Source organism: Pseudomyrmex gracilis, unplaced genomic scaffold, assembly GCF_002006095.1.
Source record: "Pseudomyrmex gracilis isolate BER0280 unplaced genomic scaffold, ASM200609v1 scaffold_298, whole genome shotgun sequence".
Classification (NCBI taxonomy): Eukaryota; Metazoa; Arthropoda; class Insecta; order Hymenoptera; family Formicidae; genus Pseudomyrmex; species Pseudomyrmex gracilis.
The window spans coordinates 7,189-26,262 of NW_018020882.1; the positions used below are offsets into that span (position 1 = coordinate 7,189).

Consider the following 19,074-nt stretch of genomic DNA (forward strand, 5'->3'; position numbering starts at 1 on the left):
AAGTATAACACAAGTATTAGCTTAGAAATGACAATCATAAGCAATCTGTACATATTGCATAAAAAAAAGTATGCATTTATACACCGAGAAACAAATTTGTTAAGATTGGACTAAATTTGTATAGTTATTTGATCTATAGTTGATTCAACAATTGTTTAGTTGCGCACTAAATAACGATATTGACATGATATAATTCATTTTATGTAAATCATCAAAATGTTTTAATCATCAACATTTTGTGTCATATCGTAGTAATGTTTTAGTTGAATGTATTGGACTAAATATATTCAGTTGGATGAAACACATTTTGCGTTTTTTTTTTTACCAATTTTTTTGTTTTCAGTGTGTATTTTCATGTATAAAATTTGCCACTCGAATATGTTTTTATATACAAGTAGAAACGATAAACCCGGGAACCATCGTCGAGCTGTGAGCTCCGTTTTCACGACTTTTATTTCCGATATCGATTGCCCCTTCTCTTCGAGCATTTTGTGTTTCCAAGAATGGTCCTTTATGCGAACACATTGTTTCGCGAAGCGCGCGTCAGAGAATGGAATTTTGTATTCGGATCAGCACCGACTTGGGAATCGATTCCGCGCGATCTTTCTACGACTTTCTTTTTGCGTTATTAGAAAAAAAAACATTGTGAACGATAAATTATAACTTTTTTCTATCATTCATATTCACATCACTTGAAAAAATTTATAACTAAAATTTAAAAACTAATAAAAGCTAAAGAAAAAAAAACAAAACCTAACTAAATTTTTCTTTTACAGGTTTTCTACATATCCTCGAAAAAATAGAAAATAGTTATTATATTATATTATACTATACTATAACTATATTTGTAAAAATTGTTACAGATAATCTAATACAGCGAAACAAATTCCTTTTTCCTTTTATCAAACAAAAAAATAGCAGTAATTGCAATTAAAAAAAACAAAAACAAAAACAAGAACCAAAATAAAAACAACGTACACATCGGTGTTTCTCACATAATTATACACATATACTAGTTCTCCTAAAGTCAATATATTTCACGCGCAAGTTTATTCGGCGTTGCAGATATCGACACCAGAGCCCGATATTGGCTACGTATGCATTAAAGCATCAAGTATTAAAGGGGCTGCATTCGGTAAAGCTTCGCTTACTCTAGGTAAGGGAGGAAAATTAGGCGAAACTTCTCGTAGAGGTAGGTTCGCCGGCGCCGCCGACCGGCCATGAAGAGACTTCGTCTCATTATCATTTAATAAGATAATTAACAACTCCGCGGCAGACGAGTAGGTTGCGCGCGAACATCCGTCGCCATTGCGCCGACGTAACGTATATTAAATGCCCACGTGTCTCACACGCAAGCGCCTGTCTGCACATACGTACGCAAACACATCCGCACGATCCAACCGAGTCAATTAATGTTCCGCGAGAGTTGTCCTGCAACTTGGTGTCGTTCCACGCTCCTCCGGGAGTTTTCTGAATAATTTAACTCTTGCGCGCATACATCGGTCGTATTGTGTTGCCGTCCCGGTGACTTTTGCCACCGCACTTTGACCGCTTTGCGTCACGATTCGGCGCGGACGAATCGTCTAAACTTGGTCGGCGCAAATTCGCGGCTCGCCAGCTGGCGAGAGTCATCTCTTACTTTCGCGTATTTTCCGCAAAAAAAAAAAAAAAAAAATAAAATAAAATAAATTCTCATCAGAGCGTGAGAGAGTTTCTATCGCCGCGGGAGCAAAGAGAACGAGTCGGGATGAAATTTTCCAGCAATGAATTTCATCGATATATAGTTAAATGTAGACAAATGTGTGTTGCTCGATTTTTCGCCTTCCTAAGATCATCACGTTCATTTCGTTCTGCGTAAAGGCGTCAATCAATGTTTCAGCAATTGTTCCGCGAAGTTCGTGAGTTTCAATCGACTTTAATGGTTCGCGAGCGGAACACTCGTTATTTAACGGAATGCGTAGCAAATGTTACGGTGACGCGATATTCGGTACATTTGAGTAAAGTACATAGTTTTGACTGTGATCTGAATTTGAAACCGAAATATTGGAGTCGAATAATCGCGACATGATCGCGACGATTGCCACAATGAGTTTTTGAGTTTCGCGTAGGTAATTAGAGAGCTCGAACGGTCGAAAGCAACACGCCATCGATCAAAACCGAAAAACACCGAATACACTCTTCTCTCTTCCCTTTCGTATCACTTTTTCCACATCCGCATTTTATCCGCTTATCATTTCCCGATGCGCTTCTCTTATTCGTAAAGTTCAATTATTTAGACGGACAACTACATAACAAGACAAGACGCGCAGCGTCGATAAACAAACGATAAACATTTAATGCTTTTCGGAATATGCTTTATCGCGATCGGGCAATATTGTCGTTATGTTTCACACTTCCCCACTCTCCGCGCACACTTGTGCATGAATAATTTATGCCTCTATATCGGGGTCTGGGGTTTTGGTATACGACCCGACACTAGCGCAATCATGTTTCCGGCTTGGTATCAATTTTACCGCAACATGACAGGAAAACAATTAAGATAGCGCGCACCGGTAGATAATAACTACCGTTTCAGCGTTCCGAACTTCGCGCCAACAGTTCAGCTTTCGCGCGATTATATACGAAAATAAAAACAATATTTACGCATACGTTAATTCTCCGAATTGATATCGATAAATATCTTAATTGCTCACAAGTTTTTTTTCAATAACGCGAAATCGACATGCGCGTGTTCATAACAAAGTGGATCTCTCTCATCCGCCAACTACAAACAAGAGTTTGCATATAGTTGCGACGAACACAAGTGTTCGAGAGTCGACTTCTCTCTTTCTCTCTCTCCCTCTCTAAAAACATCGAGATTTTATTTGCTACAAAAAAAAAACGCATTAGATTTAAAGTGCAAGGACACTTGCTTAACGCAAATGAGAATCATCTTACAGAGATCATTCCACTAAGCGAAATCGAAATAAGGCAATCCAATTGTGACGATCACTTGGACGATTTTCATACTTGCATCTCTAGTGGACACTCTTGAATGGAGAAAGTTAGATTGGTTTGCACCGAGCGCATTAAATGTAAATGACTTTCTCTACATACAATATGCTTATATGATGTAATCGAACTGGCGTGGAAATGTAAGAAAAAGAAGAGAGTTATTTTGAAAAATAGTTGAATATATTGTAAATATATTGTAAATATATTGTAAATATATTGTAAAGAGATAGAGCAATAGAAAAAGTTAGCTCCGACTTACGGCATTAGTATTTTTTTAATCGCAAAACCCCGTTACTTTTTCTTTTTGTTTCATCGAGCGCACAAGCACCACAGAAACGGTAGTGAAGCTTTATGGACCGTGCGTAACAAAAGAACTCGGAATAAAAAAAATTGCAAGAAAAAAAAATGAAGAAGATATATTAGTGCGAAATGTCGAGGCGATTATCGTAACGCGCTGTTTTATTACGCGGGCTTAAAAAGCGAGCAGAAAGAGCAAAGTTAAACGTAAAAACTCTGAACTGAGTCACTTCGCTCTAATATGGACGTGGAAATGGCTTACTTCTTCACAATGTAAAGAAACGCACTAATCACCGACTAAAAACCACCGTTTGACTACGTTCGAGCAAGACATTATCATTAATTTGAATATCCGCTAAGTTCGTTTAGCGAGCTGCGATTCGCGTAACGCTGGGAAAAACCTCGGGATTTAAGAGCCGATTTTACCGAACTATCGTTAGTGTGTTTTCTATCTCTAAATTTATATATTATTATTTATATTATATCAAAAAAAAAAAGTATGTCAAATTTTGACAGCGCGATGTTTACGTCGACTATGTTAAATAAGTCAAAAAATTAATATTTTTATCATTAACTAATTAATTGATCTGAGTTAACTGGACCGAAGTAATGATCTGACAAAACCGCTGTGTTGCAATTTAAATCCCAAAGGAATCATCACAAAGACAAAATTGTGTCGAAAAAACCTCAAGCTCTTTGCGGAGAAAAACACTAATTCAGTAATCAATGATATGCGATACACATGGATTTCTGATACACACAATAATAGGGTAAAATACAAGCGCGCGAGAAACGAGAGATCTAAGCAGCCACAAATTACTGTCATCCGATTTACCGTGTGTCCCCGTTCGCCAAAGCTGCTATTTCGTGTAAGGACCGAGCTGGTTGGTGATTGAGAACAATCGAGGATTATATACCTACGTCGATCAAAGAAACGCGTCGGGAAGCCGTACGGCCGGAAGAAACCCGGTCGCTTCAAAGGAAGACTCCAACGTGTCTTTTGCCCTCTTCCCAATTATCCAAGCGCAATTTGATCCCACCTCGACTTCAATCCGAAATGCCGCACTTAATAAAAATCGTTAGATCCGCTCGCTAATTGCGCGAGAGGTAATACGTGACACTATTAAAATTTCAGAAAAAATTCATTTGAAATATAATAAGATTATTTTACGTAAAAAATATTGTATATATATATATATATTATATATATTATTATATATATATATATTATATATATACAAATACCATATTTTTATATATTATATTTAATTATATACTATATTACATACATATGTATGTAATATTAAATATACTATATAAAAATATGGTATATATATAAATCATACACACAATATGTATAAGAAGTTACATATTATATGTACGATTTCTTGTTTTTCGAACAATTTTAAAAATTTTGAAAACTGTATATCACACTTTCATGCAAAATATATGTGATAACGTTAGTTAATTTTCCATTGGATTAACGTACACGCGTCTTTTTTTCCTTATAACGTCTATGTTTTTCAGTACACACACACACACACACACATGTCACGGTTCATCAAACAAATGAAGCTTGACGCATGAGCGAGTATCGCCGCGCCATATCGACCGTGTGTGATTTTCTCTTTCGCTAAATTCTCAATAAATTCAGAGATCAGTTACATAAATTTTCGAAACGCGATCTATATATCCGTTTTGATGAAACGAAAGTGCTCCTCTCCGCGTGGTTGCTTTGTTGGAGATAATAACTGGTGCGCGCAAGCTGCCGCAGCTCGTCCTCGCTCGCTTTTGGCACACGTGTCGCTCAGAGAGAAGAGAGGGATGAAAAAGAAGAGCACACGGCGCGACAGAGAGAAATTGCGGTGCACCAGGCGTCTGGTTGTCGAATGCGAATCCGCATCGCGGATACGACAGAGGAGATGGCGCGGTCGGGGGACTGCAGTTGGATGGAAAGATGAATTACGGCGGCGCGTTGCGAGAGAGGATGCATCAGACGCGCGGACGACGAATTGCACGGCGAACACCGAAGGAGTGAAAAAGCGTGCGAAACGAGCGCAATGGGAGGGAAAGGAGGAGAGATGACCGATTCCCGGTCGCCGACCTACGAAAATAAATCTCAAGCTGATTCGCTGGCCATCGATTCTATGCAACTAACATATGCGCGAAAATATACAGCATTTAACTGCCACAAATGCACGTGTAGAAGTGACACGAAATTTGATAAACGTTATCGAAAGTTATATATAATTGTTTGCATATATATAAAAAAAGAGAGAAAGAAAGAAAGATAAAATACAAAATATATATTTTTTCAAACAATACATGACTGAGTTAAAGGTTAGCGCTTTTTATTTATAAATTAATTAAACGCGGGTAAAATATTGTTAGTGTCAAAATTAATCTTCATTGAACTCGAGATAAATAATAATGAAGGAAAAGGCGGGATAATCTGCATTTTTCGATCGATTATCGATTTTCGAAATAATGAACAAATTATCCCGTTAATCAGACGTTGAAAAAATATTATTTTATTTATGCGAATATCACTTTTCTTCTTTCGATTGGATATATCTTCTTTAACGTTTCAAGAAAAAGTCTCGTTGATACATAGACGAAATTTTTTTCGGGAAGAGCAACGTGGAATACGCGTGGCCTATTTAACCGCCGCCTAATGAAACTTGTATCGCTGCGACGCGAAAAAGTAATAACTGTCAATGAGATGCGTGCGTAAAAGAGATGACGACGGCAGGAAGAGCAGTGAAAGGAGGTATTAGAATGAAATATAAGAGTGAATCGATCGGAGTAGCCGAGAGGGTGGGATTTATTGCGTTCTCCTATTCCACGCTTCCAGAACAATCAGCGGACGCCACAAAAGAAGGCCGTCGCGACGAACTTAATTCAAGGATAATTGATCACGAAGCGCGCATATAAAAGCAAGCGCGTTCGTAACAGACGCAAATGACGGATCAAATTTTCACAATTTTTTAAATTAAAGACTGCGTATATTACATGTAATTAATCGATGCAGTTATTTCGTTCAAAATCAGGGAGTGTTATGCGCATGTTATTCAGATCGCGATGAATTCTCGTCAAAAGATTGTTTCCACCGATCAGAAATGTGAGAGGACAGTTAGAGAACGAATGATATATATATATATATATATATAATAAACTGTGTAGTTTCTAATCAAAGTTAGATAAAATATAATTTTATGATCGACTCACCAGTGACCGGAGCCTCAATGTCTATCATGGTTTTCTCCGAGCGTAAAAGAGCAGCACCTTCGTTGATTATGCGAAGAGCCGCGGCTTCGTCGATTCTACCTTCGAGGATAAAGTGCTGCTTGAGAACCTCCGGCCGTGGAGATCCTGTTCGCTCGTCGAAAACCTCTGCCACTGTCATTTTGTGCGACGGTGGAAATGGGACATCTATTGACAAAACAAATCAGAAACATGTGATACAATTTCGGAAACATAAGAAGCACATGTGTAGGCACTAGATGTGTACAACATGTATAATGTTGTTGAATTTGACGACAAAAAGAGTATAAACATGTAAAAATAAACGCAAAACTTTTATATGTTTTCGTTAACCCTTCGTCTGCAGACGTAAAACACAACCTACAAGTACTGCAGACTGGGTCTGTAAGACCCTATGCGACTTTAAGATAAAAAAAAAAAACAAAAACAAAAACCATAAAAATAAATTGAAAAAATCTCTAGTAGTTTCGAAGATAAAAGCGTTTAAAAAAAAAAACTAATTTTTTCTAAGAAACGCCGATGCGCAATTTGCTTTTTAGTGGGTCTGGCAGACCCAGTCTGCAGACAAAGGGTTAAATAATTTCTTAACAAATCTAGAGCCTTTTAAAAACATCAAGAAAGTCAATTTCTTTTCGTTAGAATAAACGCGTGTAAAGAATGTTGTCTAAACTACGTCAATTAAACAAGTGATCTCATGTAACAATTAATATCTTCGGTTTTTACAAGATACGGCGGCATTGCACAAAGCGAACTCGTCGCGCAAATAAATCGGTGCGCGACTGTGCCTAAATATTGATCGAACAACTCTCTCAACGCGCAGAGTGAGAAAGAGAAAAGTGTCATGTCTCTCTTCCCCTTCTCTGTAAGAATTAACGATTACGTATACGTTACACGAAAGAACCGCCAGGATATAATTTCGCGTAATTTCGTTTTTTTTTCTCGCTATTTCTCGTCCAAACAAATGATTTATCATTTGTTTTCTTCGCGAGTTTTCTCGCGCACTCTTTAAATCACAGTTTTCTTTCGCGAAGAACTACGTAGCGAACACAGTTTGTATTTTCATTTTCTCGCTCCGCTATAAAAAGTGTAAATACAAAAGCCCCCGCGAAACATGTTCAATTTGCTCCGCTATATTCGCCTTCTGGTGTGTGTTTTCGCAATTTTAAAACAAGCAAATCGAAAAAGCTTCAAAAACGGGTTCAACAAAGACGATGAAAACGCGTTTGTGATACGTTTTTTTAATTTCGACTAATTACGCAAACAATTGCGTAATGCTGTGTAGCGATGTGCTCGTTTATGGCATTTGTGAAGAGATTACGCAATTCAGATTAAAGTCATTAATCGCGCCTATCACGCAAACCAACGTCTTTAAAACAAAATTTACTCAAGTGTTTGCACCGACGAAGACACAGCTGAAAAAATAACCTCGTCCTTCAACACGAAAAAATTTTATTGTCGGTCGTAATAAAACCACACTGTAACGTAACAAGTTTCGAAATTTGTCAGTTACATGTGTCGCAATTTTGGCAAAAGTTTATACGTGTAATATATTGAAAATTGTATAATTTAAACATTGTATATTTTAAACTGCGTGTCTCTAATGACCGATCACTGACATTTCTTCTCCTACAAAGAAAAAAGATTTGTTCTTTTCCTCAATCTTTTCGTTTTCTATTTTAAATCAACACGATCGTATTTTTTGTTTTAACACGGATTATATATATATATATATATATATATATATATATATATATCTCACTAACTAGGTATACTGAAATAAAAGTTTACAGTTAATAACATCTATAATGTTGTTCTCAGATCGATAACGATTTGCGCGAATGGGTAACAGGTGGGCGACAACGAAGCACACCGCGCGGCAATATCTCGCACAACACACTCGGAGTTCGACCAATGCAAAAACATACGGCATTCAAGGTTGAAATCGTTGTTATTACCGTGCGGCACGCCACGATCATCGATCGACTATGGTTTCTGCCAAGGTAAAACACATTACCTGACAAAACCCGATCGGGTATCTGGATCCGCGTATTTCCTCTGAACGTTCCTAAACGCAACGTAAACGTCGGCGCGGACAAAGTATCCGGCGTGTCCGCGTGCTCGTCGTCCTTCGTCTTACTTTTCCCGCTAGTTTCCTTGTTCTCTTTCATTTCCTTCGATCGTTGCGGCGACGCGAATATCTTGGAGATCGACCAAGAATTTCGAACAGTTCCCTCCATTTTACCCAATAACTTTTCCATGTAATTCTGCGTTTTTTTGATATTTCTACTGTATCGATCGTCGAACGTATCCGTTTCAAACACCTCGCCGTCTTTCAAGAAATTAGGATCGCCGACTAACGTCGTTGCGACCGAAGGATTCGATTTGGCAATTTCGAAACTTTTATCGATCTTTGTTTCCGATTTGGCGGAACCGACATTCTGGTTCCCGTTGCTTCGCGTTTTTCGATCGATCGAATCGTTGGACAACACTTCTCTATCGGGCACTGTTGTCCCATTTAGCATTTGGATGTCGGCTACGGCTGAGTAATAATAAGTGTTTTCCATCCTTTGTTCGATTTATCTCAAGATTTCGGTTTTAAAAGGTTGCTTTCGTCTCTTTGAATATCCGATATATACACAACAGATAAAATTTTAAAGATATTAAACAGAGAGAGAGATTGACTTCTCAGGTAGCAGAAGTGATAACACACTTTATCTTCCTAAGTGACAAAACTCAATTTTTGCTTAACACAAATAAATACCAAATGCAAGCAAACGACACGTATTGCTCGACGATTGAACGGATTTTGACTGACTGTGAGAGAAGCGCTCAACGCGATACATTGAGTTCGAAAAATCTTAATCTTATCTGTAGGTTACATTGATTTTGATCAACCAATCAGGATAACAAGAAAGAAGCAAACGATTTCTTCTGATTGGTTGATATAAATATTGTATACACGTTATTCTATCCGACAAGTTGGGGTTTACAAACACTGCCTTACGTGGTAATAGAGAGAAATTGTAGAAATATATACTACAAAAACAACTATCTCACGCGCGCGCGAGCACACACACACACACATACACGGAATATAAAATAATTGTTCTATTTTTATTAATTTAATTTAGTATTTTTGTTATATTTTTCATGTTATAGTAATCAATTCACAAAATCAGTAGATAAAAATAATTAATATATATATAAAATGTTAAAAAAAACTCAATAAAATAAGATTGCGTATTACTTACATATCATGTAATAAAGATAAATAATTTATAGAATCAACATTACTTTCGAGCAAATTATCCGTATGTTAATGATGAGTATCAACTTAATAACAAATAAGCTGATTAATTAAAAGTGATTAACTATTTGTATAATTTATTTGTATAATTATCTATATATCGCGATTTATTTCTTCGTTTATCATTTAATTATTTTGTAAGAAAATTAAAATAAAAAGGAAAAACATGTCGTGAATATATCGACTGGGCAATTAGTGTATAATTTCGCTTGTTAATTTATAGATGGCTTCTCTTATGATGCCATCTGAATTACTCCTGATCAGATTCTGTAAATTCACCGAAAGCGCTATCTTTATCGCTGTCTTTCGACATTCTTCGTTTTCGTCGATACAAATTTTCTCTTCTCCAACGATTCTTGTTCGACGTCATTAACACAAAGTGTATCTCAGAGACATAAATAACGTCCTACTGAAAACAATATCTCATATAAGAGAGAGGTTGGTTTTTGATTATTTATATAGATCAATTAAGTTTTCATTTTACCTCGCAATTTGATGAATTTTGAACCGACTCTTTTTCGACCGGAAGCGTATCGATAAATTTTTGCGAAGCATATTCTGGCAACGATGATTCTTGCACAGTTTGTGGAAACGAGATATCAACGTCTTTTGACAGCGTCATTTTCAACATAAAAGTAGATAAATTGCGTTTTCTCGAAGGAGTTTGCGGACTAGAACTGGTATCGAAACATTGTTTACTCAAGATATAGGAGTCGTCGTTAAACATCTTGCTGTCGAAACAGTTAGGCGAATAAATGGCTTGTTTTGGTATCTGGTCGATCGATGCGCTCGGTGTGTTCATCATCCGAATAAGCTTCTCTATCGCAGGACTCACGTTATTGCAATATCTCGGTGGCGTAAAATCCACTTCCTCTGAAGTCATTCGATCGAACGCGCGCAAATTATTATCAGAAAATTCATTCTTGTCTTCTTCGTCGAGTTCTTGTATAAGCATTTCCTTCAATTCATTCTCCTTGTTATCGTTGCACTCCCGACTGAGAAACACTTTGTTCGAAATTTTCGGCGTCGATTCGCAAGGCAAGAAATCGATTTTCGACGACGAGGCACAGTCAATCGTCGATGGAGAAAAACATTTTCTCGCAGAAACGGGTGACTCACATGTCGGAGAGAAGCATTCATGATAGAGCTCGTCTGGGTCGTACAAATCGTCGGATAGATACAAATCCTTTCTATCGGCCATGTTGAAAGAGCGTTACCGTCCTCGCAGATATAAATTGTATACGGAAAATCGTGTGTGCAATAACCACTCTTCACGTTACAATCAAAACTCGGAATATTGATCCAAATTATTAAAATGTTCCAGAACTGTAATAAAAAACTTGAGCAAAGACGCACAATATTGTATATCGCCCCAGCAAGAATATATTATAACTGAACAGAACAAAGTGGATTTGAATTTCCCGATGAAAAACAAGTTTGATATTAGCTCTCTCTTAAATGATGTTTACGACACGAGACAAACACGAGAGAAACACAACTACAGTTTCAACACAGGTTAGGTAAGTTATTTTACGTTGTATATACATCGAATAAAATGTACAAATTGATTTTCATGAATGTATACACATCAACTCGGAGAAGCGTATAATTACAATCTCAATATGTTAATTAGACAATAACATAACAATTGAAATCAAGATATTCCGTTTAAAATAATATCGATGCAAATAATAATAAAATTGATTTTGGAAAGACATTGATTTCAAATTCATACACAAATATTTTATACATTAATATATGTATAACAATATTGTTGTTTGTTGTTAATCATTCTGAGACAAGATTAAAAAGGGGCACTAATTTTGTAAATACATTTACATTTACATAAATTATTCGCTGGCAAAATAGAAAGATTATATCGTTGAATTATTTATGTATTTAACAGCGAGGGTCGTTTTATAACTTTTTGCTTGTAAATCTAAAAACAAATCTACGATTACTGTAGATTGGGTTTGTGAGGCAAACGCGACTTTAAGATCGAATATCTTTGCAAAATCATCAATATTTTTTTTAAATTTCTTTTTTTTTAATTGAAAGGTTGAACGATTTCTGTTTGGCTTTTTCTTGCTGACCATATAATAACTCTTCTCCTTGCTATTGTTAACAAACATTTTTTTATGTACGTATTTTTTGTACATCTTTTCTGCTCGCAATTTGAGAAATATTAATTTTGATTATAAAAAGTAAAAGTACTGACCTAATGACAAATGTGATAATAAATTCGAAATTGGAGTACAATTAATATATAATTAGCACTTAATTAGATGCAACAAAAACATGAATTTGTTTCTTGATGATAGCGAGAGAGAAATACTGAGGTAAGAGATAAAACAAAAACATTCTTCCGTAGTAGTGAATGCACTCTTATACTTCTATCTCTCTCGGTATCTGTGACATTACACTCGAAATTAAGGAGAAAAGCGATATATTTTCTTGCTGCTTGAACGCAACAACTAATTTGAATATTCAATCTAGGAAAAAGCTCGGATAACCGATAGTTCCAAAAGTCGATATCTGGTAATTCGGTCGACGAGCGAAAACTGAGAAAACGTTCAATCAAGTCTATACCGATATACAATGAGTGACGCTTTTGCGTCTGTGTATCTGCGCAAGAATAGTGATCACCACGAACGAGACGTATAAGCGGGCATGTACAATGATATTAATTACATCCACAACAAATTGTTTGAGTTTTTTCTCAATAAAAAGATGTTGCAATAACAATAAATGTTGCACAATATACACATAGTTTTCAGAGATATTTGACTTTACGTAAAATTTACTTCCAATATTACTATGTAATTAATATAATACTGTCATGAGACAACACAATGGAAATGAGAGCGATACCTATTTGCGCGAATATTTCGAGAGAGAAAGATAGAATTATATAAAAGTTGTGTTATATTTCACAAAATAATGCGAAATCCATTTTAAACAAAACTTTCAATTAATTTCGCATATCGTGTTTGACAAATTGTTCCATTATTAAGTATAATTCGATGAAATATCTATATAAATTAACGCGTTTATATACATATATATATATATGCATACATATTTCGCATTTCTTTTTATTAAAAATGTGAGATCTCGAGGTGCATTCCAAACAATTTACTTAAATTGAAATGTAATGTATATAAATAATTCAACGTCGAATTTTCATATACACAGAAAGAAATATCAAAGCTCGTTTGACCTGTTTGCAACGAGTGTTGAACATAATCTGTTGACCGGCTTTGCGCGAAAGAGAGAATTCAGTGTAATCCTTTTAGAGTTTCATTACAACGTGCACAATGCGCGCTATCAGTCTCGGAGTGTTCACTGTCAATCCGTATTACGTCGCGGATGAAATCATCCTCCTACGCGTATCTAGAAATCCTTAATGAAAATTCTTTCCGACAAATCAGAAATCAGAAACTTTGTCCATTTCGCTGTTCTTATTTAAAAAAATACATTAAATTAGGTAAATAAACCGAGATATAATTTCCGCTTTTAAAAAAGCGTAATGGCTAATATCATATTTAATTATTTGCGATCGTAAAAATGTTTGCGCGCAACACACAGTAATCAAGACGATAAATATACATTTTTATCTTGTTATTACGTATAGTTGTATTTATAAATAACAAAATCTTACAATAGAGAAACACAGAAACGTTCTGTAAAAAAAAAGAAGAATATTATTCGTATGCGTGCGACGCGATATGCCGTGTGTCGCATTAATACCCGATCCGGGTGTGCGAGCTATAATTATCAGATTCTCGAGTTAGGTGCAAACGAGAAATCTTCCAATTACAACGAACGATCGTTTGCTTTCCCACGCGACACTCCGATAACAATATACATGTAGAGAAACTGAATTCACACACGCGCGCGCGCTGAATTTTCCGTATATTATAGACGCTACCGTCCGTCGTGTGATTGGCAATTTGATTTTGTTTGTTGGAATATATAGTCCGTCGTAAACACTACACACAGCAAAGAATATAATTCGCGTTTGCACCACGTATATACATATACACGCGTCGTTCTTCCACATAACTGCTTTAATGACAAACGAAGGAACGGTGACAATTACTTAGAGCGATTTAAAGTTAATCCTTTTTCATATCGACGTCCGCGGGAATCTTCCGGCAAAACATTTTTGCCGTGTTGCGATCGAGAGCCGAATATCTTCCGGCACAAGCGTTCGTCCGCTTTGTCGATCGTACGTCTTTTTTTTTTTTTTATTGATATTATATATTTATATAAATTATCCATTATGACAAACTGGGTATCCATACCTCTGAGTGCTCCGACTGAAAAGGATTAATTATCACTTTGTAATTTCGCGTCTTAACTACGCCTCAGAAGTTAGCTTTGGTGGCGCAACCGAGTGCTTTTTTTTTTTTTTTGTCGCAGATCCAACATTTGCACAAGATGCATTCATTGTGGTCGATGGTACAGCTTGCTAAATAACCGAGAACGCCAAAACCAGTTTCGCGACCTACTTTGAGCAACTCGATGAACTTATTTGGGTCACGAATATTAATGATCGAGGACATCGTGTGCGAATGTGTTACGAATGTGTGAGTCCAGATCTCTAATTTCTTCTTCTTCTAATCGAGTTTAGCTCGGTTTAATTAACAAATCGATTGATCACGATCGATGCGGCGCGCGATTTTAATATTTTTTTTTTTTTAATTAAAACAATATGCGATTATGTATTAAAACTTCGCGATATTATACGAGAGCAAACGCTCATTCCGCTGAAAAATTCAAATTGGAAATATGCGCGCGTCATCGAATCCGGAAAAAAAAAATATCGAATCAATTCGAGCGCGCAAAAAAATTGAAAAAGCTGGTCGTATTAATAATCCATGTCACAATTCCTGTCATTTTATTTCTCTCTTAATGAACGTGATATAATCTCGGTCCTATTATTGCGAATCCGATCACGTGGTAAAAGAACCGATGTGAGAAAAGAAGTATGTCTATAGATATGCGGCGATCAATGTCGAATCGGAATCTATGGTGGTAAAGCCAACCTTTTAGAATCCGCGACACGATAATTGACAGCGGATGCGACAGCTGCCATTTCCAGGCAGGCGTCGAAAGGAAAGTAGCGGGCTTGACGGTGACTCGATGACGTGAATGGATAAGCGGGCTATTCGATGCGTGTGCGCGGGCGACACGATCAAGACAGAGAGAACGGAGGAAAAAATGAATTACTGTGAGAGAAGAACAAAAGAGAGAGAGAGAGAGAGAGAGAAAAAAAAACGAGACACAAAAGTACGCGCGTTGGTTGAGACAACACTGATGATAGACCTATTACGCGAACTAAAACGAAGATTTATTCATCGGCGCGGCGAGGTGAGATCGCGCGGATTATACGCGCGCGACATATGCGCTCGAATGGAAAATCGAAAGAGGACGAATGAAAATAAGATGAATAAAGAAAGAAGGGCACTTTGTCGAAACGAATTGACACCCTTAATGTCGCCGCTTGGCAGTCGTGCAAGTTCGACGGTCGATAAAAGTCGAGGAAAGGAGGAGAGAGAAAAGAACGACGTAAAGAATGAAAAACGAGAAAGGATACGAAATAACGAACGAAAAAGAAAGCAGAACGGAAGAGACCGCGGTAAAGAGAATATAGGTCGTCGTATCGAGACGCGACTGGCAACGAAACGTGCGCATATGTTACACGTTGTTATAGCGTTACGATTCCGAAGTTCATTTAAAACGAAGAGATTCTGCAAATAAAACGAGTACATTATAACCAATCTCTCTCTCTCTCTCTCTCTCTCTCGTATTTATATTTTTTGTCCCAGTAATTATAATCCAGCGAGAACATATATTCACGCTCATTATCTCCGTGAAGATTTAATTTGCGAGAGAACAATTGCCCGAGGAGCTTGAGAGAGAGGAGCAAGTTGTCAGACCTGAATGGAGTGCGATTTCTTTTAGAAATAGCGCGTAAAATGCGCTTACATTGAGCGTTACACGCTACAAGCTGTTTTTTTGCCCGATGTATAATAAAGCCAATGAGGGAAGAGTTTTCTTGTCGGACTGAGCGCGAAACGAATCCACGTTGTTGGAAAAACTCGCGAGTTTCAACCGTCAACCATATATAAGCAGAGAAACATATGGATAATGCGTTCAAGACGCACATTTCTGGATAAATGTCGACCTGATAAAGGTAGAGAAGAGAAAGAACAGACCAACGAGATACCGACATCTCGCTTTAGCTTTCTCGTAAATAGGTACAGCGGCGCCGGAGGGTCATGGATTTGAGGTGGAGAGTAGCCGACGCTGAAAAGCGAAGAAAACGATGTGGCGAGGGAACAGCGCAGAAACGGTGTATAACGAGAGAAGTAAAGGAAGACGAGGCGCGGCGTCGTCGTCGGCAGCAACGACGACGACGACGACGACGACGACGACGTCGGAGGGTGGGATACGCAAGTAAGAGGAAAAGAGAGATATGGGGTCAGAGGATGGACCGGACGGAATATTGATCCGCGTACCTCTCACGATAGCTGCCTATGCTGCGCTATGCTTTTCCATGTAGCTTCTCTCCCTCTCTCTCTCTCTCTCTCTAGACTTTCTCTCTATTTATCCCCTTCTTCTCTATTTCTCTCTTTCCTCTCCGTCTTGCGCTTTTCATCTCGCTCATTCTCTCTTCGCTCGGTCTGCCGCTTGCTCGACGGCAAAACGGATATACGACAAGTACCGGATAGAGAGAGTTTACCTTTGCCACTGCCGCAGGAGGCTACTGCAGTAGTCTTATAAGCCATACACCTGTGCCCGCGAGCTTGACAAGAAACAGACAGACACACACGCACGCAACTGGCGGCGCAACGATCTTGCCAGTCATTCGCGCGCTTCTCACAGTTGGTTTTACTCGTTCGGTTTACTCATTCCTGATGACTCTCGTTCGTTTTCGGTTTTGATGACATGGAATTGAAGTTGCTTGTATTTATTACGAGCCGAGCGTCTATTGTTATTTCATCTATTACGAGCGTTAATTTCGAGCGAAAACAAATTTTCGACAGCGATATATATTTCTCTCCTCACTCGTCTCTCTTTCTCTTTCGATACGTGTATCTAAGAAAAATTAAAACAGTACGTTACAAGTGTTGCAACAACTCGATATTTTGTAAAAAGCCGATAAGTAAAGAAAGCGTTACGTTCGAAGCTAACTTATTTACCGCATCGATAAGATAGTATGACCAACCGCGTCGTGCGAGCCGGGTCGTGGTATTAGCACGACGCGCTTCCCTGTACTTGTGTTGACACGTAATTATGGCGTACGCGTCGAGTACACGTGCCTTCCACCGTCTTTCGTCGCTGTTGACACGTTTAGACTCAGGGTGTAGAACATCCAACAAGACACCACGATATGCTCGATCGAAACAACCGTTTACCTTACCTATCAGCCTTAAGGAAGGCTTCAACGCGTCGCAGCGCAACGAGACATAAGCAGCGCGAGAAAACGCGCTGAGAAATCTTTGCCATTAAAAGTGTAATTACAAGTTAGCTCCGACCGCAATATCGCGTTCTTTTTTTTTTTTTTACTTGTTTTGACTTTTGCCAAAGAGTGATGGAGTTCTTGTAACATTTACAGCGTACTATTTTTATTTTCGTATATACGTATCAAAAGAGAAAGAGACTCGAAAATGTTTTGTGTTAGAAAAAATGATTAATTAACACTAAAATGAGTGTGTTAAGAAACTGACTTCGTTTTCGTCTTTATCAGCGGAAATAAAAATAAGAGAGAGGAAGATAAATAAGTCAAGCCAGATGGAAAGCACGTTCAGCGCGCGGATAACAGATCTTGGAATTAAACTGTCCGCTGAAAAACAACGTGCGATGTTTCCTCGTGTTTCTGCTTTCACGGAGGAAAAGTTGCCGGACGCGAACGAAAGCGCAATGCTATGTGCATTGGTGCGCTTTCTTCATTTATTTTTGCCGTATCGCGATCGATCCTCTCGAAATGGATCGCTGAATATAAGTCGCGAACTTATTCTCATTCGAACGTATCGTCGAATTAGACTGAACGAATTTTCTTGTCTTTTATCGCGATTACAAATCGCGATTGAAAGAGCGAGAACGAACGAACGAACGAACGAACGAACGAAAGAAAGAAAGAGATTATAACGCACTATCGATTTCTATTACGCTATTTCGCAACTACACTACTTGGGCAAGAACACAAACGCCCCACGACGCATTCACATCTCCACGTGACTATAACCGCACACGATGTTATGCACGACTATCAGCCGCATCGTTGGCGGTCAATGCCGTATAAGCGGAACGTAGGATTCGATCAAGGCGCTTGGCGCGAGAGAGACTGCCACGGCCGGTTGACGCTTTATTTGCATAACCGCAAAAGCCCCGAATAATCTTCAACGATCCATGTCAGCCGCGTTTGACATTTCCGGTTTTAGGTTTTGTGTGTGTGTCATCGCGAGAACGATAAATTTATAGTGAGTACCATATATATATTTTGCACAGATTTTTTGTTTTTTTTTTTCAATTCACGTTCTCAACTTTTTCAAGTGCAAACAATCAGCCGCGATTCAGTTTAGAAGCGCAATTACGTAACGTTCATTAAACGCAACTATACAAAAACGTATATGTACATACATGTGTGAAAAGTTATGTGAAACAGCAAGTTCGAATATGGAGATTGCAATATCAAAAGTTTTCTCATTACGCGGGTGCGACCTTACGTAATATAACGTCGATTCGATGCGTAAAGTACGTTCCAATAATATCGCAGTGTCATCATCAGACGTAAATAAACGACGCAAAATAGTCACGGTTGTATTTACTTGCGATAGAAATCAGACGTTTCTTTCTTATCGCACAACCGGTGCGTCTAATCGGCGATCATTGCACCGAAATAATTGTATTCTTGTTTTGAGGAGATATCCCACTTACTTTAAGTATATTTTATACTAAAATAGACGCCAAGAAGAGTTTTTTATTTTAAGAGGAAAATCCTCTGAATAGTAATATTGATAAGAATATATACTGATTAGAATATAAAAAGCCTCTATAGAAAAACATATATATCTCACTATCGAAAAAGACTATATTCTTAAATTAAGAATATATTCTTAAATAAAGAATATATTCTTAAATAAAGAATATATTCTTAAATTAAGAATATATTCTTAATTTCAGAAGAATATCATCTAAAA

At 37.6% G+C, this 19,074-nt stretch overlaps 1 protein-coding gene across 1 annotated transcript; it reads right to left on the bottom strand.

Moving 5' to 3' along the window:
• Positions 1 to 6,519: 6,519 nt before the first annotated feature.
• Positions 6,520 to 9,350, bottom strand: LOC109859889 (the record flags this gene model as incomplete). The annotated part of the gene is made up of 2 exons (XM_020438586.1): positions 8,570 to 9,350; positions 6,520 to 6,723 (listed from the first exon to the last, which is right to left on the bottom strand). Coding segments are annotated over exons 1-2 (754 nt in total), but the record flags the coding sequence as incomplete, so codon positions are not given.
• Between the last annotated feature and the right edge of the window lie 9,724 nt (positions 9,351 to 19,074).